Source organism: Vigna unguiculata, chromosome 3, assembly GCF_004118075.2.
Source record: "Vigna unguiculata cultivar IT97K-499-35 chromosome 3, ASM411807v1, whole genome shotgun sequence".
Lineage (NCBI taxonomy): Eukaryota > Viridiplantae > Streptophyta > Magnoliopsida > Fabales > Fabaceae > Vigna > Vigna unguiculata.
This window is the reverse complement of record NC_040281.1, coordinates 2,710,461-2,738,345: the sequence shown is the minus strand read 5'-3', so window position 1 is coordinate 2,738,345 and position 27,885 is coordinate 2,710,461. Positions and strand designations below refer to the sequence as shown.

The 27,885-nt window shown below is 33.6% G+C and overlaps 5 protein-coding genes across 7 annotated transcripts; 3 read left to right on the top strand and 2 right to left on the bottom strand.

The window, feature by feature from the left end:
• The first annotated feature begins 2 nt into the window (after nucleotides 1-2).
• On the top strand, nucleotides 3-7,453 carry LOC114178066 (dynamin-related protein 5A). 2 transcript variants are annotated; one of them, XM_028063755.1, is made up of 16 exons: nucleotides 8-335; nucleotides 421-484; nucleotides 568-675; nucleotides 848-949; nucleotides 1,044-1,094; nucleotides 1,203-1,264; nucleotides 1,533-1,623; nucleotides 3,314-3,378; nucleotides 3,865-4,059; nucleotides 4,144-4,263; nucleotides 4,496-4,566; nucleotides 4,672-4,897; nucleotides 5,228-5,278; nucleotides 6,308-6,536; nucleotides 6,648-6,787; nucleotides 7,132-7,453. In XM_028063755.1, exons 1-16 carry the CDS (start codon nucleotides 207-209, stop codon nucleotides 7,258-7,260), a joined length of 1,833 nt encoding a protein of 610 aa, XP_027919556.1. In that variant the 5' UTR covers nucleotides 8-206; the 3' UTR covers nucleotides 7,261-7,453. The 2 variants fall into 2 exon arrangements, with proteins under 2 accessions (XP_027919557.1, XP_027919556.1); XM_028063756.1 differs by lacking the exons at nucleotides 6,648-6,787; nucleotides 7,132-7,453 and adding an exon at nucleotides 5,994-6,033 and having other exon boundaries at nucleotides 3-335; nucleotides 6,308-6,535.
• A 1,634-nt stretch (nucleotides 7,454-9,087) lies between these two features.
• LOC114176390 (GDSL esterase/lipase At4g10955) lies at nucleotides 9,088-11,355 on the top strand. 2 transcript variants are annotated; one of them, XM_028061432.1, is made up of 3 exons: nucleotides 9,088-9,184; nucleotides 9,475-9,564; nucleotides 10,251-11,355. In XM_028061432.1, exons 2-3 carry the CDS (start codon nucleotides 9,503-9,505, stop codon nucleotides 11,218-11,220), a joined length of 1,032 nt encoding a protein of 343 aa, XP_027917233.1. In that variant the 5' UTR covers nucleotides 9,088-9,184; nucleotides 9,475-9,502; the 3' UTR covers nucleotides 11,221-11,355. The 2 variants fall into 2 exon arrangements, with proteins under 2 accessions (XP_027917233.1, XP_027917232.1); XM_028061431.1 differs by lacking the exon at nucleotides 9,088-9,184 and having other exon boundaries at nucleotides 9,191-9,564.
• A 1,618-nt stretch (nucleotides 11,356-12,973) lies between these two features.
• On the bottom strand, nucleotides 12,974-15,882 carry LOC114178281. The gene is made up of 2 exons (XM_028064100.1): nucleotides 15,818-15,882; nucleotides 12,974-14,235 (listed from the first exon to the last, which is right to left on the bottom strand). Exons 1-2 carry the CDS (start codon nucleotides 15,880-15,882, stop codon nucleotides 13,416-13,418), a joined length of 885 nt encoding a protein of 294 aa, XP_027919901.1. The 3' UTR covers nucleotides 12,974-13,415.
• Nucleotides 15,883-16,515: 633 nt separating this feature from the next.
• LOC114176095 (phosphatidylinositol 4-kinase gamma 4) lies at nucleotides 16,516-19,514 on the bottom strand. The gene is made up of 2 exons (XM_028061020.1): nucleotides 17,665-19,514; nucleotides 16,516-17,251 (listed from the first exon to the last, which is right to left on the bottom strand). Exons 1-2 carry the CDS (start codon nucleotides 18,997-18,999, stop codon nucleotides 16,874-16,876), a joined length of 1,713 nt encoding a protein of 570 aa, XP_027916821.1. The 5' UTR covers nucleotides 19,000-19,514; the 3' UTR covers nucleotides 16,516-16,873.
• Nucleotides 19,515-22,088: 2,574 nt separating this feature from the next.
• On the top strand, nucleotides 22,089-23,823 carry LOC114178269. The gene is made up of 4 exons (XM_028064083.1): nucleotides 22,089-22,349; nucleotides 22,523-22,746; nucleotides 22,816-22,947; nucleotides 23,160-23,823. Exons 1-4 carry the CDS (start codon nucleotides 22,089-22,091, stop codon nucleotides 23,821-23,823), a joined length of 1,281 nt encoding a protein of 426 aa, XP_027919884.1.
• The last annotated feature ends 4,062 nt before the right edge of the window (nucleotides 23,824-27,885 follow it).

Sequence of the window (27,885 nt, the reverse complement as noted above, 5' to 3'; positions counted from 1 at the left end):
GTATCCCGTTGGCATCGCGTCCCTTTTCAAACCAAGTTCCAGACCCACACACTCCATACAAAAGGACTCCGCGTTTCCCCTTTCGAACCCCTCAACCACAATCGACACAGCACCAATCGGGACCCTCGCTCTCTCTCTCTCTCTCCTCTCCGTAACCGTCACCGGCGATCTGAATCCGATCCACCGAACAGATCTCAGAAATCCGAATGGAGAATCTCATTTCTTTGGTGAACAAAATCCAGAGAGCTTGCACCGCCTTAGGTGACCACGGCGAAAACACTGCACTCCCCACACTGTGGGACTCTCTTCCCGCCATCGCCGTTGTCGGAGGCCAGGTCACACCTCCGATCCCTCTCTCTTATCCACTTCTCTTCTGATCTAGCAACGAATCATAACGAATCGTGTTTCTTTCCCTTTCAGAGCTCAGGAAAGTCCTCCGTCTTGGAGAGCGTGGTCGGCAAAGATTTCTTACCTCGTGGATCAGGTCATCGTTGCTCCATTTCTATATATGTATTTCTTTAATCGATGCTTCTGATTTGAAACTCACTCGTGCGAATCGTCTTGCAGGGATTGTTACGCGGCGACCGCTGGTTTTGCAGCTTCACAAGATTGAAGAGGGAAGCAGAGAGTACGCTGAGTTCCTGCACCTCCCGAGGAAGAGGTTCACCGATTTTGGTACTTTTTATTCTCAATTTACAATTCACAAGCTCTGTATTCTTTGCTATTGCTCGTAAATAAATGGATGGTTTATATGTATAAGCTTCTCTCCGTGGTTGATTTAATGTTGTTGGTGGATTTCAGTTTATGTATGACTGTTATTAGTGATGGTGATCTTTAATTTGTGTAGTTGCTGTGAGGAAGGAGATTCAAGATGAAACTGATAGAGAGACTGGACGAACCAAACAAATTTCTAGTGTTCCGATTCATCTTAGTATATACTCACCTAATGGTGCGTTTGAATTTTTTTCTTTTGTGACAATGTTTGGTAGATCAATCACACTATCCGTTTGTTTGACTTTGAGCGACCTCTTGGACTATTGCAGTTGTTAACTTGACGCTCATTGATCTTCCCGGGCTTACTAAAGTAGCTGTAGGTAAGCAACTAGTTGACATGTCTTTACTGTGGATGACTACAGGCTGTGGGAGTTCTTAAATTTTATGATGCATAAGATACTGACTGATCTTTTTTGCGAAAATTATAGAGGGGCAACCGGACAGTATTGTGAAAGACATCGAGGATATGGTTCGCTCCTACATTGAGAAGGTATGGTTCATGATCATGCTATAGGCTGTAATTGGAAATATCTCGTTTAAGGAAGTAAGGAACACTTCGTAAGCAAGCATAATTTATATATGATTTTTACAATCATAATTTACATATCTGAAAAACATAACTTGGAAAATTCGCCGAGTGTGCAAAAATCTTGCTATGTGTTTATTTTTTTTCTGATTATCAGCTTCACAGTAGGCATTTTTTAAAGAATGTTTCCATGTGGGAAATATTCTATGCTGAATTTGATGTTAATTTGCAGCCAAACTGTATAATTTTGGCTATCTCACCAGCCAATCAAGATCTCGCAACATCTGATGCAATTAAAATTTCCCGTGAAGTGGATCCTACCGGTAATTTCAAAATATTTCATTTTCTTTCATCTTTGAGTACTCTTGATGTTGCTTGTACTTGTTGAAGTTTTTCATTTGTTATTGAGTATTCATAACCAATGCGATAATTCGTTCATCATACAGCTATATGTGTGTATGTTGGAATATATTTTAAAAACAAAATATAAAAATATTGGAACTTGCAGAGAAAATAGACAGATTAAAATTGATGAGAAATAACCATTGAAATTTATAAATGAGGATGTCTATGTATAGACTTACAATCAATTTGAAATTCCAAAAATATTTAACTTGCCACTAAATTTATTTTAAATTTAAATTAACTAACTAAAATAAAACATCAAGGATTAAATCTGCAACAATAACAAAAAACTGTCTACACGTTATTCTAAAATATAATTAGATAAAGCCAAAATATCATAATTTTGATACTCAACTTTGTGATTTGACATAGAAATGCCAAGTTTGAGCTCTATGAATTTCTAACTTGATATCCTAAGTGCTTTAGACATTATGTTAGCAAGTTGCCCATCAAATCTCATCAATCTTGTCTAAATTCATGATCTTCAGCTAAATAACTCCAACTAAACACTATTTCTAGTCATTCAATATTTTCAATCATAGTTATGCTTTAACCAACGATAAAACAAAAAAGAAAAATTAAACTTTAAATCCATTTCTTAGCATTTATGGAATATTAAAAGTTTCTAGCATGTAGAGAACATTGTGACTTTTGTAGTTAAAATCGAGATTTCACTCGTAAAATTGTAAGATCCTACAATTTTACATAATATTTTCAATTTAGATCCTATGCATAGTTGTAAAATTAGTAGGGTCGTCGATCAAGATCAAGGTCGTAAAATCGTTTGAATTATCGTTTTCTCTAGATTGTACACTGCCGTTTTCTCTAGATTGTACGCTGCACCACCCGTTCACCTTTTTGGATAAATTGATTCAGTTTAAATAAATCTAAGTTTAATTAAAAATTAATGCAATTAAGAATAGGCCTTGTTACGTGTGTTGTTAGCTGCAACACCAACCAACTAATTAAAAATTAATGCAATTGAAGTTCACCTGTTTTTTTCACTTTCTTGGTGAATGGGTTTCAATTAAAACAAAATTCAATCCAATTAAAAATTAAAAGTTTTTTCCCTTTACCTTGGCTGAATTAGTCTCAATTAAAATAAAATCTAATTAAGGTGTACATATAACCTGAAACAAAACATGAAAGATCGAATTTGCAACGATTACAAACACTGTACTAACTTTATTCCAAAGTCAAATTTCAAATTAGTGAAGATAAATTTTGCAATGATAACAACACACCACTTTTCAAACTTCATTCCAAAATCAAATTTCAAATTAGGAAAAATATCATAACTCTAGCAGCATATATTTATCACATACTCAATTAAAAAATTAAATGATAATTATAAAATAGAGTTTGATTAGCAGTTTGGTACTTCGTTATACATATGCATAGCATATATTCATTACAGTTCAGTTAAGAAAATCAATAGTTTTAATAACACATTATTCTTGAAACGAGCTCCCTGACATCAGCAGGGCCAAATTCTCATCATGATTCTAATTGTTTTAATTGTTTATTGTTAAAAGCGTTTTATTGAAGTGATCAGCTTAAAGAAAGTAAGTTGTTCTAATTCTTGGATTATTCGTTTCAAATTTTTAGGGGAGAGGACCATTGGAGTTTTGACAAAGATTGATCTTATGGACAAGGGTACTGATGCTGTTGATGTAAGTTAAACAACTGAAATATCAATACCAATATAATGACACAGTGATAATTCATTGCAAGATTAGGGATTCTCATAACTATGGAAAAGGTGCATCAAGACATTTTTTTATGGTGTTATCATCTATATGAAATATTTAGGTTTTCATATCTCACTCCCTAAATGCTGCTCTGCTAGTTTCCTTCTTTTATTGGAACAGCAAGAATGCTACTTATCAATCAATCACCAGAATTGACTGAGCTTTCCTTAATTGACAAAAATGAGCTTGGTTTCAATTGAAACCGAATTCATGTTTATTCTTTTAACAGAATTATTTGATTTCAATGGACTCTAGTCATGGTTTCATATTGATTAGGAGGCTAATGCAGTGTCTACTAGGCTTATGATTTTACAAGTTGAAATATTCTTTCTACTACAGAATTGAACATAGTCTCATTACTTACAGTACTGATGTGTATGGCATATGTATATATATTTTTTTTCCCAGATGTTGGAAGGAAGAGCATATAGGTTAAAGTTTCCCTGGATTGGTGTCGTGAATAGATCCCAACAAGACATAAACAAGAATGTTGACATGATTGCTGCTAGACGTAGAGAACGTGAGTACTTCAATAGTACCCCTGAATATAAACACCTTGCACACAGAATGGGTTCTGAGCATCTGGCAAAGATGCTCTCAAAGGTATAAAGATAAGATTTGTAGCATTGTGTGTCTTAAATTAAATGTATTGCTTTTGTACTTAAAAATTCTTGTTTTATGTCTCAGCACTTGGAAACAGTAATCAAGTCCAAAATTCCTGGCATTCAATCTCTTATTAACAAAACAATAGCCGAACTTGAAGCTGAACTAACTCGTTTGGGAAAGCCTGTTGCAGCTGATGCTGGGGTAAGTTTTCTCTTTAAAATCCACTGTTATTTCGTTAGTTCATTGGTCAAAAGGCTTTGTCCTTCTAAACTTCTGCCATTGTGCACAAGCTGTAAATATCCATTCCCACGATATGCTGGTCGGTTTTTGATTTATTCATTCACTGTAGTAACGTGAAGAGCAGGACACTATTTTCCGGCATTTTAGCTTGGTGTTTGAAATTTTTTAATGACTCATTACCCATCACATGCAGGGCAAGTTGTACTCAATCATGGAAATATGCCGCTCATTTGATCAAATATTTAAAGATCATCTTGATGGCGTGTATGTGGTTAATTTTTGTAATCTAGTTTTGTTTCAAATTCATCTCCATGCTGCATTCGTTTTTGGTTTCAAACTAACTTCAATAATTTGTCCGATCTACTACAGGCGGCCTGGAGGTGATAAAATTTATAATGTCTTTGACAATCAGCTCCCTGCTGCTTTAAAAAGGTTGCAGTTTGATAAGCAGCTTTCGATGGAAAATATAAGGAAGCTTATTACTGAAGCTGATGGGTACCAGCCTCATCTAATAGCTCCAGAACAAGGATATCGCCGTCTCATTGAATCTTCTCTAATAACTATAAGGGGCCCTGCTGAGGCAGCTGTTGATGCTGTATGATTTCATTTGTGAATCATCTAATTTTCATAGGAGACAGTCACTCCTGAATGGAAGTTTATTTGGCTGCAAAAAGTTTTATTGATTGATGGCCCTCCTTTTACTTAATGTTCTTAGCTGACAAATTAGCCTCTTTATTGATTAAATCATTAAAAAACCTTGAATTGAATTTCAATCTTGTCAAAAGTTTATTAGTTGATGAATTTTTCAAAATTAATATTTTGTTGTATTGTGTGCTTTTTTCTTGATTGATTTATTTACACATTCCACTTGAATCTTATTCTAATTGGTTCATGCTCATTGAAGTGTCATTTTAAATGCTTCCAGGTTCATGCCCTGTTAAAGGACCTGGTTCACAAAGCTATCAGTGAGACTGTGGTACGTTCCTGGCTGTATATGTTTAACATTTCTGGAGTATTTCTTATAACTTTATTTGATGTTCACAAAGCTATTGTAAACTTTAGCATGTTCCTAGCAGTACCTATTTAACTTTTCTGCTGCATTTGTTAGTGACAAGTTGTCGTACTTGTTAGTGCTCTGATATTTTTCACTAGCATTCCAGTGACAAAGTTCATGTTTTAATATCATTTCAACAATTACAATAGCTATATGTGTCAGACGACGCTTTTGGGTTCGTCTAAAAAACAAATTTCTATGATATTATACACTTGGTAATACTTAATAATTTCTTTCTTATACTCACTCTGCCATCCTGTTTCTTTCTTATACTCTTCTCACACGTGTCTTTAGTAGCTTTCTTTACACTAGTTCAAACCACCTTAATTGATTTTTTGACATCTTTTTTTTTTTTTTCAATAGTTCACAGTAACAATCGTCAATTTTTGTGTATACATTGTCTTAACATACTATTTTCTACTATTCCACCCTTCCCCCTCTTTTTCCCTTGTTGTCCCTTTAACGACCAATATTTACTACCGTAGAGTATGATAACCGAATTGTAACATAATAGAACTTTCCTTTTAGTGCTTCACTTTAGAAGTTGAAAGCATGCATTGATATCTAACCCTTTCTATATTTTTCTTTGCCAATTCTCAAAATGATTTGGTGAAAAAAATTAACCTGCAAAACATAGTGAAGAGGGCTTAAAGAAGAGACTTGGCCATAATTTTATGGTGAGTTGTGACGTAATAATAGACATGCCTTTCATTATTAGATGAAATTTGGGTTTTGTGAATGTTGATGCATCTATTTTGGAATTTCCAAAGTAATGGGGACAGGCTTCAATGTGGGAACTGATAACCCTTGTCCTTTTTTCATGCCTTTTATGATTATCTATGATCAAACTATGATCTGGAATGATCTGAAATTTTATCCGCTTTTACTTTACATATACTGTAGTTTGAATCTTTTCTTTCCCAGCTAATACATAACCTGGCTGATTTACAGGACTTGAAGCAGTATCCTGGTCTCCGGGTTGAGGTTGGGGCTGCAGCTGTTGATTCACTTGAAAGAATGAGAGACGAAAGCAAAAGAGCAACACTGCAGCTAGTTGATATGGAATGTGGCTACCTGACTGTTGATTTCTTTCGGAAGCTTCCTCAAGATGTTGATAAGGGCGGCAATCCCACACATTCAATTTTTGATAGATATAATGATTCATATCTAAGGCGAATTGGTAAGTCTTACTCTTTGCATTCCACTTGTTATGTTACTTCTTTGTTCTTGTAGTTTGACGTGTATGTTCCTCATTATGTTTGAAATGGACCACTCACTCACTTGTAAACAGGAACAACAATTTTGTCGTATGTCAATATGGTCTGTGCTACACTGCGGCATTCAATTCCCAAGTCCATTGTCTATTGTCAAGTGCGGGAGGCTAAACGAAGTTTACTTGATCACTTTTTCACAGACCTAGGCAAAATGGAGGTAAGAAAAAAATGTTTTTCTTCAAAGTTTGAGTTACATTTCTCTTTTAATCTTGATTTTTTCCGAATATAATGATATATATTTATTCTTGTTTAAAACCATGTGCATTTATAATTTAATTTTAATCATTAATGTTTAGAGTTCTTATTTCGTGCAATAGTCAATAGTTCTCACTAACGGTTCCGTGATCATTGATTTTTAATTTTGATCATTTATAGTGTTTATTTGATTTCTTGATGAAGAGTTATCATTTGATACAATATATATTAGCCTTTATTTCATTTGGCTTTGATATTGGGTAAATAAATTTAAGTATTGACGACTTGCATAAATCGTTTTGGAAGACCAAGCGTTTGTCCTCCTTGCTGAATGAGGATCCTGCAATTATGGAACGACGGAGTGCTCTTGCAAAGAGACTAGAGTTGTACCGGAGTGCACAAGCTGAAATAGATGCAGTTGCTTGGTCCAAGTAGATATGTATGTTCATCACGTTTGTACGAAAGCTAGAGTTAGTGGTATTGCTATTTCCAGTTCAATATTCATTTGTTATTGTCATCTGATCCATTTATATTGTCATCTTAGATAGATGAGACGATTATGAAAAGGGAGAAAATTGATTTTTTTGGGCTATATATGGCGTGATTATATATCTTTCATTTTTCAGTCTTCCCGGATCTTGACTGCCCAATTTTTGTTTGTTCAAAAATGATTTGAGCATGTACGTAGCATAAAACATTGAATCCAAAGTGTGTGAGAAGTTAGTGTAGTCTATGCGAAGGTTGAATCTGAGCACTTTCCTCGGTCACTGTTATTTGTTGGAGATCCACACTCACTAAAAATATATTATCTATATTATCTGACCTTCAAAATGAATAACTTGTCCTTTCCTTTTAGAGCGACCGAGTCTTCCCATGCTTCAAATTGTCGTCTCCGAACTACAATTTTGCTGACACTATTGAGTTCATATACTTGCTTTTTTTGTTAACGGTAAATTTCTTATATGAATTTTATATATAAAAGTTATATTGACTTGAAATTATGTAATATTTCATTTATATAATTCAAAATTATTTTTTTTGTCTTTTTTCTTAAAATATTAAAGTATAAATCATATTATTTCTTTTATTTTTACATAAAATTTTATACATACAAAAAATGTAATATATATTTATAATTCCGTGGACCATCAATTAAAATTACAGCTTATATAAAGTTATTGAATGTTGTGATATTTTAAAATAATGATGTATTAATGGTTTTAATGAATAATTAATCTTTGCAATTGGATTAAGGAATATGAGTTATTTATCAGAATGATCATATTAGGAAAGAATGAAAAGAAAAAAAATAGGTGTTATTAGTTTTTAATTTCAGTTATTTATTGTGAAATGAATATTCTTTTACTTCTTGATTTATAAAAGGGATAATATTTAAAATAAATTAATAATTAAAGTAAGAAAGTTAAATAAACGTAGACAGAATAATTATATATAAAGAACTATAACAAATGGACCAATATATCACTACAAATACATTAAATTACAAAAATATAAATAAATACATTAAATACTAAAAATATAAATAAATACATTAAATACCAAAAATATAAATGAAATAAAAGTAAAAATTATTGAATAATAAAACATGAAATAATAAAAGAATAAGTATATTACAGAAAATAAATCAAATAAAAGTAATAGTATATAATCAGAAGAAATACAAAATATTAAGAAAAATAAAAACACCAAGAGTGAATTAAATAATATAAATGAGTTAAATATGAGGATAAATTAAATAATAGAATAAAATAAATATACATTAATAAAAAAATGTCTGAAATTAAATTACATTACATAAGTACAGTTTAATAAAAGATATATAAAAAATAATAGTTTATTTTCAAAATTTATGAAAGTAATTATATTACAAAGGATAAAATTAAAATTATAAAATAAGAATACTTTATTTATATATATATATATATATTTATAAATTATATAATTATATATAGTTAAATAGTTGAAAATTTATATATAGTCATAGATAAAAAAATGTTTTTATAATATTTTTGATTATGTAAAATAACAATTTTTTTTTATTTATAGACTAGAAAAAGCATACACTCTTTTTCTTATTATAACATAAAATGTATCATTATAATAATTATTAAAATAAAACTATTATTAAATTAATTTTTATAAAAAAGTAATCATGAAAAAATATAGATATTGTGGAAACTTTTATTAATAGAAGAAGATATATATATTTTATGCATACGGTTATTGTTCTAAAATTGTCGAAAAATCCAATTCTCACATCGTGAAGCCAACTGTACTAAATAAATAGTTGGTTGGGCCCCAACTGCGATTGAAGCGGAATTCCTCAGATTCGCTTAACGTCAGTAACAATCACTTTTCCCAATTCAGTTTTCTTCCCTTTGATGCGAATATGCTTCCTGTTTGATATGAATTTAAATCTTCATTTCTAGAATCTTCAGTGCGCCGCAGTTTTCCTGTAAAATGGAATTGTTTTTTCTTCTCCAACATTAAACTGTTCTTATCCCTATAGACCATATTCTCAAAAATACCATGGATTTGATTTTATTGAGTATCATGATGCAGGGCAATTAATTGCTTGAATTGCTGTCAGATATTTGGTACTCATCCAATTTCTCTCTTTTCTGATAGTTTCTTGAGTTGCAATTCGAAGGAATCCATGACATCTGAGAGGGAATCTTTTGACCTCTCAGGACCTTTGCATCTGACTAATGTCCTCTGGTAAGATCTCATCAAACGAAATATTCTGCTTTAATTATTTTTTCGTGGTTTCTGTCTACATTTAGATTATACTGTTTCTTTCTTACTCACCACTGGTTTCTGATGTCTAATATGATTATCAATTGCGAGATTATACTTAATGGCAGAGACGGGATTTTGGTGGAACAATTCACAGAATTTGAATTTCGTTTATCTTAATAATAAACACGTGTAATTGTAAATTACCCCCTATGATTTGAAATACAACCTACCTAATAGATAAATTTTTAATATGAGGATGACCCACTGTGGTGAAACTAATACAATATGGTTTTGAAGTTTAGGCCTGAGATTGTGGTTTGGTTGGGTCCTTTATGCAGCAAAAAATCTAACACAAATATGGTTGATGCTGCCACAGTCACGGTCTTGGAACCCGAAAAGTCTTGGCCATTTATTCCCTGTCTCCATCAAGAAGATTTGTCATGAAATTTTTCAGATACCTGTTTTTCTTTATTAGACTGCATGTATTTTACCAAGACACTCTGGATATTAAAAGCCTAATGCACATAGGATATTCCTTTTTTATGCAGCTTCAATATTGAAAATTCTCATGAATTGAGTAGTTGTATGCTAGGATTTGTGTTGTTTTGGTCCTGTATTTGAAATATGTGGCTTATACAAAATAGTGTACCATCTATCTAACTCAGGGATAACTCGAATCATCGGAAGGCTGTTGCTGCTAGTTTGGTCCAAGGTGTTTACATTCTGGAAAGGGACAGACAAGAAAAACGTGAAGGTTCAAAGGCTCTTGCACCTCCTTGGTGGACATTCTTCCAATTTAAGCTGCTCCGTCCGCTTGTAGATGATGTTGATTCGTCTCTCTTTGGAGCAATTTATGAGTTCAGGCCTTCAAATTCTCAGCAGAATGATACTATATATAAAAGTCCACGTTATGTGATTGCCTTTAGAGGAACTCTAAACAAATCACACTCAGTTTCACGTGATATTGAGTTGGATATCCACTTGATCAAACAGGGCCTTCATCAAACTTCTCGCTCTGAAATAGCTATTCAGGCTGTTCGAAACATGGTAGAAACGGTTGGTGATTCAAATGTTTGGTTGGCCGGACACTCCCTGGGATCAGCAATGGCAATGCTCACTGGGAAAACAATGGCCAAGAATGGGATATTTATTGAATCTTTTCTTTTCAACCCGCCATTTGTATCTGCTCCAATCGAGAGAATCAAGGATGAGAGGGTGAAACATGGGATTCGATTTGCGGGCAGTGTGATAACTGCTGGACTCGCCTTTGCCTTGCAAGCCAAGCAGTCCAAGGATTTAGCTGTTGATCCATTTGCTGCTTTGGCTGCATGGGTTCCATGTTTGTTTGTGAATCCCTGTGATCATATCTGCTCAGAATACATTGGCTACTTTGAACACAGAAGAAAAATGAATGACATTGGAGCAGGAGTCATTGAAAAGTTAGCAACTCAAAATTCGCTTGGTGGCCTATTGATGAGTGCATTTGGGAAGGAATCTGAACCCCTCCACCTCATTCCTTCAGCTTCTCTCACAGTAAATGTTACCCCTTCACGCGATTTTAAAGAAGCTCATGGTATTCACCAATGGTGGAAAGCTGACTTGCGGCTAGAACACAAGCTCTACAATTACACCTAGCTCCTGTACATATCTACTGTCATACATGTCAGTTAATTCTCTAACCCCATTCAGATATCTCAGTATTGTTTATCTGTTATCAGTCCTCTCGCTCCCTCTTCTGTATAAAGAGTTTAATGAATTAACCATCTTCTGGAAAACCTTTCTCTCATTCAATTATTTTTCTTGTTTTCGTTCCTCATGTTGTGATCATATCAGGAACCACTGATTTCTGCTAAAAAAATGTTCGAACTTACATACTCATATTCAGATAAAATATTGAACAAAATAAGATTAAAGATAAAAAATTAATTTCATTAAACGAGCATTAAAGCAAACCATTGAGTTTAAAAATCTACTTAGTGAAATAATTTCACTAAAAGAATTATTTTTATATTTAGTAATATCTTGAACTAAACTTTACTAATTATGAAATTTTATATTATGATAAATAGAGTTATCAAACTTCAAAATAATAATGTTTCATATGATGTTACCATAATAGTGATAGCAACTTTTAAGATCAAGACGTTGATATCATAATGAGGGTTTAGGTCATACTTGTCTTTTAGCCTTAATTGTTGTCCTTTGATTCGGTATGTTTAAAATATCTCAAATACTTACTATCCAAACTAAAAATGATTTACATACATTTTTCTTTTTTTACCTTACCACCAAACAACAAAATAAATGGTATTTCAAGTGTGACAATATGTTAAGTGAGTTAAGTTATACTTACTAATTGTTAATTTTATTCTATACTTTTAATTTATTATGTATTTAAGGAAACACTAAGATATTTATGATGTTACAAGTCAATACACATTAATATTGCAAGTAACATTTAAAAAAAAAATTATTCCTCGAATTATTGAATAATGCAATTAAATATAATTATTGCTTATATAATATTTTTTCCTTAAATATGATTTTCTTTTTTAATTTTGAAGTCTTTTTTTAGTCTTTATAATTATTTTTCCTAAATTTGGTCCTTAACCTTTTGAACATTTTTTATCGTCAATATTGTTAAAAAATAAATGCTTTCAATATGTGTCACATTAATGAAAAAAAAAAAAATTCTACCGTCAAGGATGGTTAAAAAATGTTTAGGAGACAATGTGATCAAAATAATATACATCATACATATCATATCGTTATTCAAAGTATGTCACTAATGATACATCCATTCAAATGGTCTCATAACCAAAAAAAATAAAAAAGTTATAAAAGCTTATTATTTGAAAATAATAATAATAAATATATATTTTTTTACAGAATATATTTTTTAATGATAGCGTTACGAACACATTATACAAATCATCGTAAAAGTTGTAAAGAGACGGGACGTCATTATCGCAACACACATTAACAAAAGAAAATGACTAATTTTTAATTTTAAACTATCCCGATATCTCTAATAATTTTTAACTGTTAAGAAAAGATTGTCAGAATAGTAATATATGAAGCAATTCGAGAATTTAAGTGTAAGGGAATTCACTGAATTCGAAAATTTAAAGAAAGAAATTAAAATCCAAACATAGTAATACAAGTAGAATTATTATCAGTAAAAAATTACGAGACCCAAAAGAAAAATAAGCAAATAAAGTAGTTAACCCATTATTAAGGTTCGCCGTTTCAATAGAGTAATGTCAAAATCACATAAACTAACGAATTAAATAACTAACAGCATTGCTGTTTCGATCGAAATAAAGGGAAATATACAATTACTTGCTATCAAACAAGACAAATCAAGTTCCCTAAAAAGAGAGCCCAATTTCTCACCAAAACCTCATTCAATTCATTCCAATTTTCACACCAATAGTCAAATTACTATCACTATCAACAATGGTATCTAACTTTGCTTAACCAACAATTAATTACCAACAAAAAAGCCAAAGAAAAAAAAAAAGCTTCTCTCTCCATTTTCCTTTCAAACTCATCATTCCCCTTCACTTTTTTTGCATCTTTACTTAAGCTTTAACTTATCCCAATAAAGCAACAAACACCCATTCACATTCCCGCATAATCCTCACACTTCAATGAAAACTTCCGCAATTCGAGGACCAAAATGGCGAAACTTTGCATTGGGGAAGGAAAATTGAAAAAAAGGTCTTTACTTTACAATTTTAACCCATGGTTACTCAAGGTCACTAACAATTACAGTGACTATATAGTTAATTTACTGATGAAGTCCAAAAAGAAAAAGAAAAAAAAAATTAGCAGTGAAAACCTAACACGGATCCATCGGTTACGGCAATGGCGACCCTGCAACCGGCTTTGGCGTAAACATGATGGGTGAAGAAGTGTAAGACTTTCACGCGGCCCGCCATCTCCAACTTGGACTCGATTTCCATAGTGGGCTCAATCCTAAGCCCATAGTTGAAGCCCACTCCGTCGCCGTTGGCGAGAGTGGGGCCCACCCTCGGGGGCGCGGAGAGGGGGAAGGACTGCACGGAGAAGGTGGCGGCCATGTACTGCGTCCGGCCGGCGTCGATCTCGCCGGCCGGGATGAACATGAAGCCGACCTGGCTGCCGGAGTAGAGGAGCTGGAGGGAGCTGTCGTAGTGGGAGAAGGCGGCGCGGTTAGGGTTCCGGACGGCGGCGTATTGGGAGAACGTGAAGTTGACGGTGCCGTTAACGACGGAGAACGAGGGGAGCTGGACGGCGTTGACGGCGATCTTGGGATCCTGGGGTTTGAACACGGTGAAGTACACGATGAGGATGACGATGATGATGAAGATTAGGAAGATGGAGGCCACCACGCAGGAAGCGAGGTTGGTGCGCCCCGACGGCGGACGCGGCCGTTTCGGCCTCGGTGCGACATGGGGCGGAGCAGCTCCGGCCGCCGCGGCCTGCGGTGGTGGAGGGAGAGCCAGAGTGAAAGTGTGTGTGTTGTCTACGTTGAAAGAAGCAGAAAAAAAGATATGGAAGTGGATGTGTGTGCATAATTTAAGGATGTGACCAAAACGAAACCCACATGGTTTAAGAAAAAATGAAAAGAAATTGTTGCAAAATAAAAAAACAAAAATGGCTTTTCTTTACTCTTTCTCAACACTACTTTTCAATTTTTCTGTAGTGCTCTGTTACTGGTATTTCCACCAATTTTTCCCCAGCTAGTTTTTGTGGTAGAGTGTAGGGTGTAATTTAATTACTTCTTATAGAAAACAAAAATAATAATTTTTTTCAAATATTAATTAACTTCATTTCATTTAAAAACATTTTCTAAACAATTGAATTTTGATTACATTGAATAATTTTTTTAAAGAATATTAAGATCATTTAGTAATATTAGTAAAAATGAATAGAATTTTGTCTTGTAGTGAGGAGTGTTGTTGACTGTGTTGGAGTGAGGAAGTGTGGACTACATGGAGTAATGGCCGTGGTCCCTTTGCCGCACTAACATTCTTTTCAATTAACAACCAACTGCGTCTTTCTGCAATCTCTGTCACAAATTTTCACAGTTACTGTTTCAAATTTAAAAGAAAAAACATAAAATAAATTAAAATAAGATATTTTTTAAATATTATCAACCACGGATTCACATAAGTATTGTAGATATATAATGTTAAAATAATGTTTAATTAATTCTTAATGAGGTCAGTTTCTAGATGGTGGTGTATAAATATTAGGAGTGTAAAAATGAGTTTGAATTCACATTTAATAAAAATAAATTTATCTTAAGATTTTTTAGATTGAGATTTGTGTTAATTTGTTTATGTGAGTATATTTTAAAATATAGAGAATTTTGTAACAGTATGGTCATTGTTGGTAAGTCTGGAAGTGTCAGATGTTGGTTTGACAAATGGAGAGCAGTCGTACCAAAATAATTCAGGCAATCGAGCTCCGTGATAAAATGCTAGCTGTTATACATTACTTTACTCTAATATCATTTTTTTTATCGTAAAACGTGTGTTTTTATATTATATACTCTTTATTTATTTTTTTAAATGGATAATTTTCCGTTTTTGAAAGAATTTTATTTAACTTTTTATCACCGAAAAGTGGATTGGTTGAACGAACTTGACTTTTTTTAATTAAAATTAGAGGTATCAAAATCCGGTCCAGTCCGGTTCCATGCAATGTTTGAAGGGGAAATGGAGAGTTGTTCTGTTTTGAATTTTTGATCTCAAATTATAAAAATAAATAAATATAAATTTTTAACTCAATTATTTTAGACTGTTTTGACATATTAAATGTATTTGTGTGTTGGATTGTTTATATCCGACACATTTTTCTTTAATATTTATTAAAACATGTAAAAGAATTTTAAGATACTTGAATTAAAAAATTATATTACTTATGTTTAAAATTTGAAAACTAAAATAAAATATATAAATTATAATTTCGCGTTAAAATTCAAGACTAAAAAGATATTTCCCTTATTTTAATTATTACATTTCCAATACCGTTTTTCTAATAAAATGTTTAATATTTAAAAGCCAAAGGTTTAAAATTGACATAGAAAAAACAATATAACTAGCTTAACATATTTTATCTATGAAATACAAACTATATTCACGTACCCTTTTACATTATTTAATTAAACTTATCAACTAATTTAACAGCTAAGTTATTAAAAGAAATAATACCCATAACAAGTAAAATATTTAGCAAAAACCTTATCGTGTTCATGCTGTGAGATGCAATTATCAGAATTTTGTTATCACCAACGAGAAAAGACATTCTCAATGAAATAGCAAGTACACTTCTTTCTATCTACTTCACTTTCTTCGATGTCCAACCAAAGAACTTTGCATTCCAATCGCCAAGCAACGACTAATTTTGTGAATGGATTGCGAGACAAAAAGCGTTAATTATTAAATTTTAAGTCTAATTCAATTTAAAAAAAAAAATTGCGTTAGAATCAATTTTACAACATGAAAATAAGTCGTTATAAATAAGTTTTAAGTTATTGAAATTTACACTTTATTTATATATTATAAAAAAAATTATTTTTAGTCGATGATGTGATTTTATTAACCAAAACTTTCATTGGTGTCTCTTAGTTCCTATGCACAACCAATGGTATAATGAATCATAATCAGACCACATGGTTGTCATTGTCTTTTTCACTTTTTTGACTACTACTACAATCATTTTGCTTTCTTCTTGAATCAATGTCATATCATAATGCCAAATTGCCAATGCGTAGCACCACACAATCATCAAGAGAAAAGAAATACTCTAGATGTTGTTCAAAACACATACAAAAATGTCTGCTTTATGATTAAGATTTAAATTACACAATCATTCCAATACTTGCATGTTTTTCTTTGTTCCCTTCTCATAGAAACAAGTCCAACTAAGATGCGGGCAAAGAGTAAAAAACCCATTTCATAAACCCCCTAAGATGTTAAATGTTTAGGGGGTGACACCTAACATGTAACATTTATTATGTACATGTGACAGATCCAGTTCTTTGTCACACCTCGTACAATTCTACTATGATATATGAAACCTTAGTATAATACATCTTATTTAGACCCTTACTTCTGTTCAGCACGGCATTACAATCCTGAAAAACAGTTGAAAGAATCATCCAAAAATAGACAAGAACATGATGATGAGGCCTATGTTTAGAACACATGAAGCCATATCACAGTTTATGCAACCTGCAGAGTCCATCACAAAATGGACTCATGCACTGAATACACCTATAACGCAGAAAAAGAGTCTACTTTGCAAGCTTGTCAAGGTGGGAATCCATGCTTTGCGAAATGGCTTCAAGAAATTCTGCTTCCTCCATGCCTGGAAGCAAGGAATCTTGGGCTTCCCCAATAATCTGTTCAATCACAGATTCCTTGTTCAAATTTTCCCGACACATTATGCTTCCTATTTCGTAGGGAGTAAGGCCTCTCTCAACACCTTTCTTCAGCAACATTGTGGAAATGCGAAGTGTTCTAGCACACTCAAGTGGCATATCCCAGCCATAACATTTCAAAAGTTCCAAGTCTTTTTCAGCATCCAGAGAATTTATGTATTCAATTGTCTCAGGAGAGTAAGGCTGACGAGCTTGCGGCCAGTAAAGCCAGTCAAATGTGCAATCTTCAAACTGCACAAACAATAATCAACTTACTCCATATTCAATCAATATCAGAATATGAACTTTAGTAGTACTATGTGTACTATGTATGAATGCAACTATTGTTTCAGTTATTCCACACAGTTTGCATAAAAAATTAGTTACAAACAGCTAGTAGATTATGCTCCTCCATATCTTTCAATGAATTAATCAAGTCACAAGAAGTAAATAGTTTCTCTGCATTAGGATCACATATGGGATATGATCTGCTCTGTGTATGCCAAAAGGGATGCAAAATTAGAACATGTGTTTGATGATGTTGTTTCGGTTTAAATCTGATGTTGGACCCAGAATTAATTCCTCGACCTAGCACTAAACATGTAGTATTAATCTAAAATGATATTGAGCATGATTTTGGATGATTGGGAAAAAAAAATGCTTACTTTATCTGGTAGACAGTAGCCATGATCAATAGGAATGAGCTTTATCTTGCCACCTGCTTCCTTTCTGATCAATATATTCCCACCATGCCTATCTGCATTGGCCAATCTTATATCAAGCACAGTAATCTTATGCACTTCCTCCACTGGGAAAGCCCAGGGTCCGAAGTCCTCACAGTTACCATCATTACTAGTGAATTTCTGCAGTGATCCGATCTTAACATCTTTTGCGGAGCAAGAAAACCCATTTGGATGGTTAAACTTTTGGTGCAGACACTGCACCATAACAGTAGGGGGAACACCAGAAAAGCCTGCTTCTTCACCTGTCAACATACGTGATCCACTCTTTGGATGATCCAACAAGTATGCTGCAACTTCCCTCAAGGCTCCTTCACCAACCTTTGTCCCTATTTTCAAACCTTCGCCATTGGGTGAACTTGGAAGACCTCTTGGGTTGTTCACAGCCATGGGTTCCTCATCCATTGGCTTAAAAACAGAAACATACTCCTGACCTGTTGAATCTTGCATGAAGTAAGTCCCTCCAGTGCCCTCAGAGGACCTCATAGGATCGTTTCCTCTCTCCAAACCTTCAAATGTGGAGTTTATCATATCCCAAAGGAAAGGAAAAAAATTGATCTTGGGATTCACAACAATTGGTTCCAACCAGAAACATACGTCAGGTGGCACATTTGCTATGTGAACATGGTTGTCCCTGTTATGTTTCACTGTTTCGCCTGGTGCCTCCACGGAGAGCTTCAAATCCTTCTGAATCGGTGTGGTCCTAATCTTGGCCGATTTCTTAACTATCAAATGAATCACATCGTCCTCACTCTTGCATATGTCATGGAACACTCTCTGATCGTCGAGCTTCTCATCATTGCAGAAAAACTCTTGGTCATCCTCCAGATCAATGAAACCTTCCCCTTTTTTTCTAATGCGTTGTTTCAGATAACCCACATTTCGGTGTCTGTCGATGTGGAACTCGAACTCCTTCCCTGAAACGGTCCTCACAACAATGAAAAGAAGATCAGAGAGGCGAAGAACCATGTGAAGAACATTTCCGTCAGCGACACCATACTCCTTGATAAGTGTGCCACTCCGAGCTAGCTCTCTGCCACCGAAAACCAACTTCTGCTTTTTCACCACGAAGCCTTTGCACTGCTGAATCCTCAGTTTCACGGAAGCAATGGAATCAGACTCCAACACGCGCATTGGGGTCACAGCGCCATCCACAGTGAGGTAAATCAAGATTGGCTCACCAGAACAATGTCCCGGTTGCCCTTCCCATTGCCCCTTCTCTTTGAAAACTGAACCCAAAGCAAACTCAGCAATTGACATCTCTCAAAGTCAATCACTTTTTTTCCCCTTTTGCTTGTCCCGGGTTCCCAATTGGCCTCACCTTATCTTACCCGTTTTCTTCTTTACTCCGAAATTTGTTTTCCGATGATACAACTCAATGGGACCCAAATAAACCCGACAAAGAACCTGTTTTTGAGGTGCCCAGAAGGGAATTTTGATTGTGCTTGGATGATGGAATGAAGAATAACAACGGTAATAACAAAAACAATAACTCTCGAACGAATGGTGGAAGAGAAGCAAGCGAGAGGGGACTCTTACCAAAAGGAAAGAACCAAAGGAAAAAATGAGAGAACGAAGAACTTAAAAGGAAAGGGTGGTTGCAGAGAGGGTGATGAATTGCGGAAGAATTGAGAGGAATAATGGGATTGTAGCATCTTCCGATATCGATGTGTGTGGTGTGTTATGTGTTATCACCACACCACAACAGTGAGTGAGAGACCGAACTTTTTGGTCCGATAAACCAGTGACGATGTAGAACAAAGGAAGAGTGTGTGAGATAAACGGTATTGTAGCCGTTGCCTTTTTATACAGTTTTGACCCAGCTACTATAACGGTGACTTAACACCCTATTCTTCCCTTTTTGTTTTTTTTTAATTTGTTTTTTATTTCTTAACTTTGAATAAAAATTAAAATTATTTTTTTTCAAAACTTTGACCTTATTTAATTCATTATTTTTAAAATAATGTGGATTTAATTTTTTTAACCAAATTTTGTTAAGTTTATTTGACATTTTAAACATATTTTTTAACTAATATTAAATTAACATTAAAGAGAAATTGTATCAAATGGTGTAAACAATTCAAATGATATCATGAGACAAAACATCAAATAAACTTAATAAAATTATATTTGAAAAGACTAAATTCATTTACTTCTAAAATTGATAAACTAAATTGGATCAAATTTTTGAAAAGGAGTTAATTTCAATTTTGGCTTAATTACTGTTTTAGTCCTCTTATTTGTTACCAAATTTCAAAATGGTCCTTCTATTATTCAGAGTCTCAATTTAGTCCTCAAGTTTTCAAAAGTGACTCAATTTAGTCCTCAAAGTTAACAGTGTTAAAAATCAATAACGGAACAGTGACATGGCTGTTTTACTCTAGCTGACTTAGAATTACGTGGCCCGTTAGAATTATGTGGAAGGTGAATTGGGGGAAATGAAATTAGGGTTAGTATATTGGAATTGGGATCAGAGGTGAAATAATTTGTTCTTCGAAATTTGGTGTGAGGAATTTGTCGCTTCGTTGGTGTGAGGAATTTGGAGCTGCGGAAATTGCGTTCTTGGGTTTATCATCTGTAATCGCCATCGTGGAGCATATTCCAGGTGAGTTGTTCTTCGAAATTTCGTTCTTCCGTTTTAGGGCTTTGTGTATTTTGGGTATAGGGTTTTCAGTTGGCGGGTTTGGGTGTAGGGTTTTGATTTGCACACTTGATTGTCGGTTTTGGGTGAAGCTTTGTTTAATTTTTGCGATGTTTTCGTGTTGTCCCACCACTTTGACATTAATATGTAGTTTGTGGTCCCCCTTTAACGGGGTTTGTGTATCCTGTCGGTTTGTTGGTGGTATATGTTGTAATAATTGTATATTGGTATGGGTAACTGGTAATTTCACAGGTTTATGATGGAAGATGACAAGTTTAAAGTTGTTATTCACCATGGAGGATATTTCGTGAATGAGGGTGGAATCAAGTACGTCAATGGCCATAGAAGCGAATTATGGTGTGATGAAGACAGGTGGTCTTACTTCGAGGTGCTTTCCATATTGAGAGAAATGGGTTATATTAATGTCAAGGATCTGTGTTATTCAGTAGGAGGTTGTCCAGTGTTGGAGGAAAGGTTGCGTCAATTTGTTGATGATGTTGGTGCACTGCATATGGTCCAAATCGCGAAGCAGCGTGGTGAAGTCCATATGTATGTCATTCACTCAGTATGTGTAGCAGAGGAGGTTCATATGTTGGAATATTATCCAGCTGGGGATAATGGTGAAAACAATATTGGTGTGGAGAACGACACTGAGGCTGAACCCGTAGAGGAAGTCCAGTGTACTGATGCAGAACAAGTTGAACCCGCAATTGGTGAGGCTGAGGTACAGTGTGAGGCACAAGTAGTAGTAGATGAGGGTGATGTGCAGTGTGAGGCAGATGTTTTAGAAGAGGTGCAGTGTGAGGCAACAACAGAACAGGTGCAGTGTGAGGCAACAGAACAGGTGCAGCCTGAAACTGTTGAGGTTGAGGTTGAAATTCAGCATGTTGGTGAATCACAGGCACAACCTTAGAGTGGTGTGTCGCAGGTGCTACCTCAAACACAGAATGTGGAAGAGGTTCAGATTGAAGATGGTTCCTCCACTGATTCCATACATGAAGAAAGTGATGGTTTGTATGATGTGGATATAGATTGTGACCCAGGGATGGGTGGGTCAGATTGGACTTCCTATGGACAGAGGAAAAGAAGTAATAAGGCTAAGAATAATGTAGAAATCAACAAACATGCTAGGGGACTATCTGATGATGAATGGGAATCTGATGAGCTGTTGAGTTTGGTAGGCACTGATTGTGATTGTGATAGTGAGGAGGAAGACACTTGTGGAAAGTTTGCCACATTTTCTATGCCCAAAAGTATGGCTGACTATGAATGGGAAGTGGGCACATATTTTGTAAGTAAAGAAGAATTTATAGAAGCCATTAGAACATATGGGTTGCAAAACGGGAGGAACTTGAAAATTGAGAAGAATGACAAAAAAAGAGTAAGGGTGACCTGTTTGGGTTCAAAAGGAAAATGTGGTTGGATTGCATATTGTGCATATATACCTGTTATTCAGACTTGGCAATTAAGAAAGATAGTTGATAAACATACTTGTTGCAGAGAGTTTAACAACAAGCTAATGAATGCCAAGTGGTTAAGTGGAAGAATAGAAAACACTGTGAGAGAAAATCCTACTGTGAAGGTTGTCCACATTCGTGAAAAGGGCTTAAGAAAGTGGAACGTTTGTATATCTCGTGCAATGTCTTTTCGTGCAAGATCATTGGCTTCAAGCAAGATTGATGGGTCCTTTACAGATCAATACAAACGCATGTATGATTATGCTCATGAGCTGCGCAGATCAAATCTTGGTTCAACAATCAAATTAAAGGTTGAAGATCATGATGGTGCAAAGATATTCCAAAGATTTTATGTCTGTTTAAAAGCATGTAAGGACAGCTTTGTATCATGTAGGTCTATAATAGGATTAGATGGATGTTTTTTAAAGGGGAGGTTTAGTGGTGAGTTATTGACAGTTGTGGCACGAGATGCAAATGATCAGATGTTGCCATTAGCATACACAGTTGTGGAGGTTGAAAATAAGGACACGTGATCGTGGTTCTTAGACCTTCTAATTGATGATCTTGGTGGGGTTGAATGTTGTGCCTCATGCACCTTTATATCAGACCAGCAAAAGGTAATTCATTGTGTTAAATATGTGTACTGCTAGCTTTTTGTCAGAATCTAATGTATCTATTTTTATAGGGTCTCCTGCCAGCTTTGAATGAACTCATCCCAGGAGTTGATCAAAGGTTTTGTATGCGCCACCTGTATGAGAATTTCAGGAAGAAATTTCCAGGGAAAATGCTCAAACGCTTAATGTGGAGGGCTGCTTACTGCACATATCCACAAGCATGGGAAAAGGTTATGTTAGAGCTTAAAGAAGTTGACGAGGATGCATTCAAACATTTAATAGCTATTCCTCCAAGGCAAGTTCCTCCACTTATTACTTAGTTTTTTATATGCCACAATATGTTGACATGTTGCAAATTTAATAGGTATTGGTCAAGATCAAGGTTCAATACCAATGTCAAGTGTGACACACTAGTTAACAACATGTCAGAGGTATTCAACAGCGTCATTGTGGATGCAAGGAGTAAGCCAATAATTACCATGCTTGAAGACATAAGGTTGTACGTGATGAATAGATGGGCAAGTAATAGGTTGAAGGTTAGTTCCTTCGAAGGTTCAATATGCCCCAGGATTCGTGATTGACTAGATAAGGAGCTGAAGTTAACGAAATATTGGGTTCCCAGGTATTCTTCACATTTGATTGGATTGTTTTATATATTCAAGACTGTGACTGGTTTAATAACCTGTGTACTTTTTTTAATGAATATAGTTGGTCAGTAGACAAGCTTTTCAAGGTCAGACATGTGTCTACTATTGGTGAGAAGTTTGTGGTTAATGTGGACAACATGGACTGTAGCTGCAGGAAATGGGGTATTACTGGCGTCCCATGCTCACATTCTCTGGCTGCAATGAAATTCTTAAATCTAAGTGTAGATCCATTTGTAGCACACTGGTTTACCAAGTCCACATATGAAGAAATATATTGCTCAATCATATATCCTGTAAATGGCCAAGATGTCTGGGAAATCACTCCCTTCCCTGATGTGCTGCCTCCATTAAAGTGCATACTGCCTGGACGACCTAAGAAGAAAAGAAGATTACAAGCCTCTGAGATGAAGAAAGATGACACCCAAGTTAGAAGATGGGGGATAAGGAAGAAATGCTCAACATGTAAGCAACTTGGACACAACAGAATAACTTGCCCACAAGCTCCACCATCTCCACCAACTCCACCACCAACAACTACTTCTGATGAACAATCCGTGCCTCCAAACCAGGGACCAACTGCTGATGAAGGCCAAAACATTTCCAATCAACAAGTTGTGCCTCCAAACCAGGGACCAACTGCTGCAGAAGGGCAAAATATTTGCAGTCAACAAACTGTGACTCCATCCCAGCCTCCTACTTCTGCTCAATATGTGCCTCCAACCTAACCACCTATTTCTGGTCAATCTGTCCTTGGAAATATGCCACCAGCTGTTAATTGTACACAAGGTTCAACTTCAACTTCAACTCCACCACTTACAACACATCCCACTGCAACACCAATTCCACCATCACGTGGCAGACCCAATATAAGGCCAAAGCTTCAGCATAGGCGAGGCCGTGTTTGGAAACCATGAAAATATGATGTTATATGTATTTTGTATTTTGTTACTGGACAACAGATAAGCTGAATTTGATGTTCTATGAATGTTGGACAAATCTGAATCTGAATCATGAAACAACAATGTATTTTGGAGAAACTATGATGTACTATTTTGGAGAAACTTATTGTGGTTGATATAAATATATCTAAAGTTTCCTTTTTTAATTGAAATCTTTTTTTGTGTTATTATTTTCCACTGTGTAATAGCCAACAAAACATATAAATGAACATGTACATAAATAAAAGGCAAATCACAGAATTCACTAATTTTTCAAGTTTATATATCATAGCAAAACCAAATACAACTTTGGTGCAGTATACAACATCGCACCATACCAGAACAAAACATAATACAAACAACCCCTTCACAACAATTTAGGGGCTTTTGATCACTACTGAAACTAAGAATACATTGAATACAACAAGAATACAAACAATTCCTATTAACCTCTTTATCCATTTCTCATACAACTTATTACTTTTCTCTAAACTAACAATCTTTCTCCTCTGTCTCATGATAACACCATCTCTATCATCAACATCATCTTCTCCACACCACCTGAAATAATTACAGCCAACAGAACCTTCATTTCCTCTCTGTTCATCAAATCAAGCACAACAAAAATTACATTATTCACAATCACGAATTCTGAATAATCAAAAAATAAAACTCAACAAGCTAACCTTGAAATTTGGACAACCCCAGAATTTCTTCCCAGCATTCCTACTTGTTCTGGCAGTTCTCATTACAGCAACCTCTCCACATTGACAAATGGGAGACACACCCAACCCCTTCCACCCACCACCAAGACAAGACACACCACGAATTTCATTGTGTGAACATGAGCAAGACTTACAAGAGTTGGCTTCATACATCTCTGATAACAACAAAATCATGGGCGAAATTAATTACAACAATCTTCTGCAGCACCGTATCAGTACAATTGTGCCACCTCACTACTGTTTGAACGGCGTTTGTTTAAATTAAACGGTGAGGACTAAATTGAGTCACTTTTGAAAACTTGAGGACTAAATTGAGACTCTAAAGAGAAATTGTATCAAATGGTGTAAACAATTCAAATGATATCATGAGACAAAACATCAAATAAACTTAATAAAATTATATTTGAAAAGACTAAATTCATTTACTTCTAAAATTGATAAACTAAATTGGATCAAATTTTTGAAAAGGAGTTAATTTCAATTTTTATTAAAAATTAAATGACTAAAAACATATTTAACTTTTTTTTTTTCTTTTAACCTACCTCTTGCCGTCAACCTTGACAGCGATCCGTTTACTTCTTAACCATCATCATGGATTAAGAGTTTAATCACCACTGTTAATTCACCTCCCAAACTTTGTATAGTGTAAATCCATGAAAATTAAGAGTGGTATTATCACTTGCTCTGTTTCAATTTTTTTTTTTTTTGTATTTAAGATTATTACATATAGATTACTAATAAATAGTATTTCATTTGAGTCTCCTTCGTCTTAATGATACTGTACTACTTCTTAATGAAATTTAAATGTATTGGAAAATTATGTTATATGTACAATAATGACATTGAAGATTTTCTATTTTGAATTCATTGTGTGTTTACCTTTTAGTGGTCAATTTTAGTAATTGAAAAAATAATATAATTTTTCAAGAATAGGTAATGTTATTAATCAAATAATTAACTTTCGTAAATTTTCTAAATTAGTTAAAAGAATTTTGAAATTCACAATAGCCATTAGTTGTTGCAAAAGAGTGATAAGAGGGTATAATTGTCGTCATAAATAATTGTGTGATATAAAATATTTTATATGATTATATCCAAAATGCTTAATTACAATAATTAAAAAAAAGCATGGTATAGGGAATGAAAGGATAAATGTATCAAAATATGATAGCAATTATACGAGACGAATATATATCATACTATAAGGTTTTGAACTTTATAGACTAAAATCTCTTCTCAACAATTCGTTTTTTATTTTGTTTTTTATTTTAAAATTGACAGTGTTTCCATTTGGGTCTTATAAAAAAAGATTTACCATTAACAAAATATAAATTGTTTATATAAAAGTATTTATTATTTTTTATAAATAGGTTGTTTATGAAAGAGACTATAATATTATCTTATTGAATGTTCGTAAATTTTTTGTATATGTTATTTTATTTTTTTATTTTTTTACTTCACACGATATTCTAACTTATATTTGTAATATTATTTTATTACAAGACTTTTCGTGAATTCCAAAAACAATTAGAAATCAAAAGTGCACCAGCTTCATTTCTCAATCAACTTTGTTTAGTTACAAAACTATATTAAAGCGAGTTAAAAAAAAACAAAGTTTATACTTAGATAACTCCCTTTAATGGGTAAACTTACTATGATAATAATTTAAAACATACTAATTAAAATTATTAAAATATTATATCAATAAAAATATTATTTACTTTTTCATATCATGATTATAAAAAATTATTAACATCATAAAAGAAAATAGTTATTTTTCAAAATATAACATTGTTTAAAGACAATTTTAAAATTATTTGATTTCCTTTTATTAAAATATATGTAATAGTATATTTTATGATACTTATTATAAAATTAATAAATTTATTCTATATCAAAAGGGCGTAAATTCATGTATTCTTTATTAGTAAAAAAATATTGGATATGTGTTATAAGTAGTTTAGTTTTTATATTATCTTTTTAAAATTTATGTTAAATATAAGTTATTACAAGAATTATGAATAATGTTGTCGGAATCTTGAACATTGCAATGCAATGAAGATTCGATGGTAATCAATGGTCCTTCATTAATTCCTAGAATTAAAGTTCTAGTGCTTTAGCAAACACCTTCACATTCACAAAAGCACTTGGCAAAAACATATAGATACTTGCTTTATTATGTCTCATGATCCTCAATTTCAGATTCATTCATTTCGGGTTACTTTTTGCTCCCTAAATATCCCTATTCATTGAACAACACCTTCAACTTGTAAAAGAAAACTTAGGTTTAGCTTTTGTTGTAAGCAAATTAATGTTGTGAAAATTATGGGAATGTGGGATTTGGTGTCCCATGACTTTGAGATCTGCATTAGTACTAATAATGCACTCTAGTAATGAGAAAAGAGGTGAATGAATTTTATTTGACCCAAAATAATTCAACTTTTCCAATATCATGATTCTTCCTCACATGCTCCTTCACCCAAATGTGTTCCTCATGTGTCAATTACTCTTTTTTGAATTTCAACCCACTTAGAACAAACTCTATACAAGTACCCAAACATGTTTTCAATCTATATTAAAATGAAAAAATATCAAAACAATATAAACAAATCAAATATTATTCTAAAATACGTTTAATACACAAAAAAATTTAACGTTATTAGATAAAAAAGTACTATAGTCATTTATTTTTAAAATTTTGAAATCAAAATGTATCAAAATTTATTATGCGAACGAATTTCAATTTTATATTAAAATTCAAAAATTAAAAATATATTTAACCATTTATTAACACATATTTTGGCATAAATTTACCATTTAACCTTCTTTTTATCATTTTATCTGTGTCATAATATACTATAAACTTAATATTTTGAAGGGGGCTTAGGAAATGTGTGTGCCCTTGTTCTTTGAGTGCCAAACAAATCTTCTGAATCCTCAACTATGATGCATTGTCAAGCATGGTCAGCAACTGCTGTTCAATTTCAATTGAATTAAATTGCTATTGAATTGAATCTTAGAAAAAAAAAAGAATTGTATTTAAAAAAAAATAAACTTGTCTTTTTTGAAAATTTAACTAAATTGTTACAGTAATTTAATTTTCAAAACTAAGTGACTAGCCAAG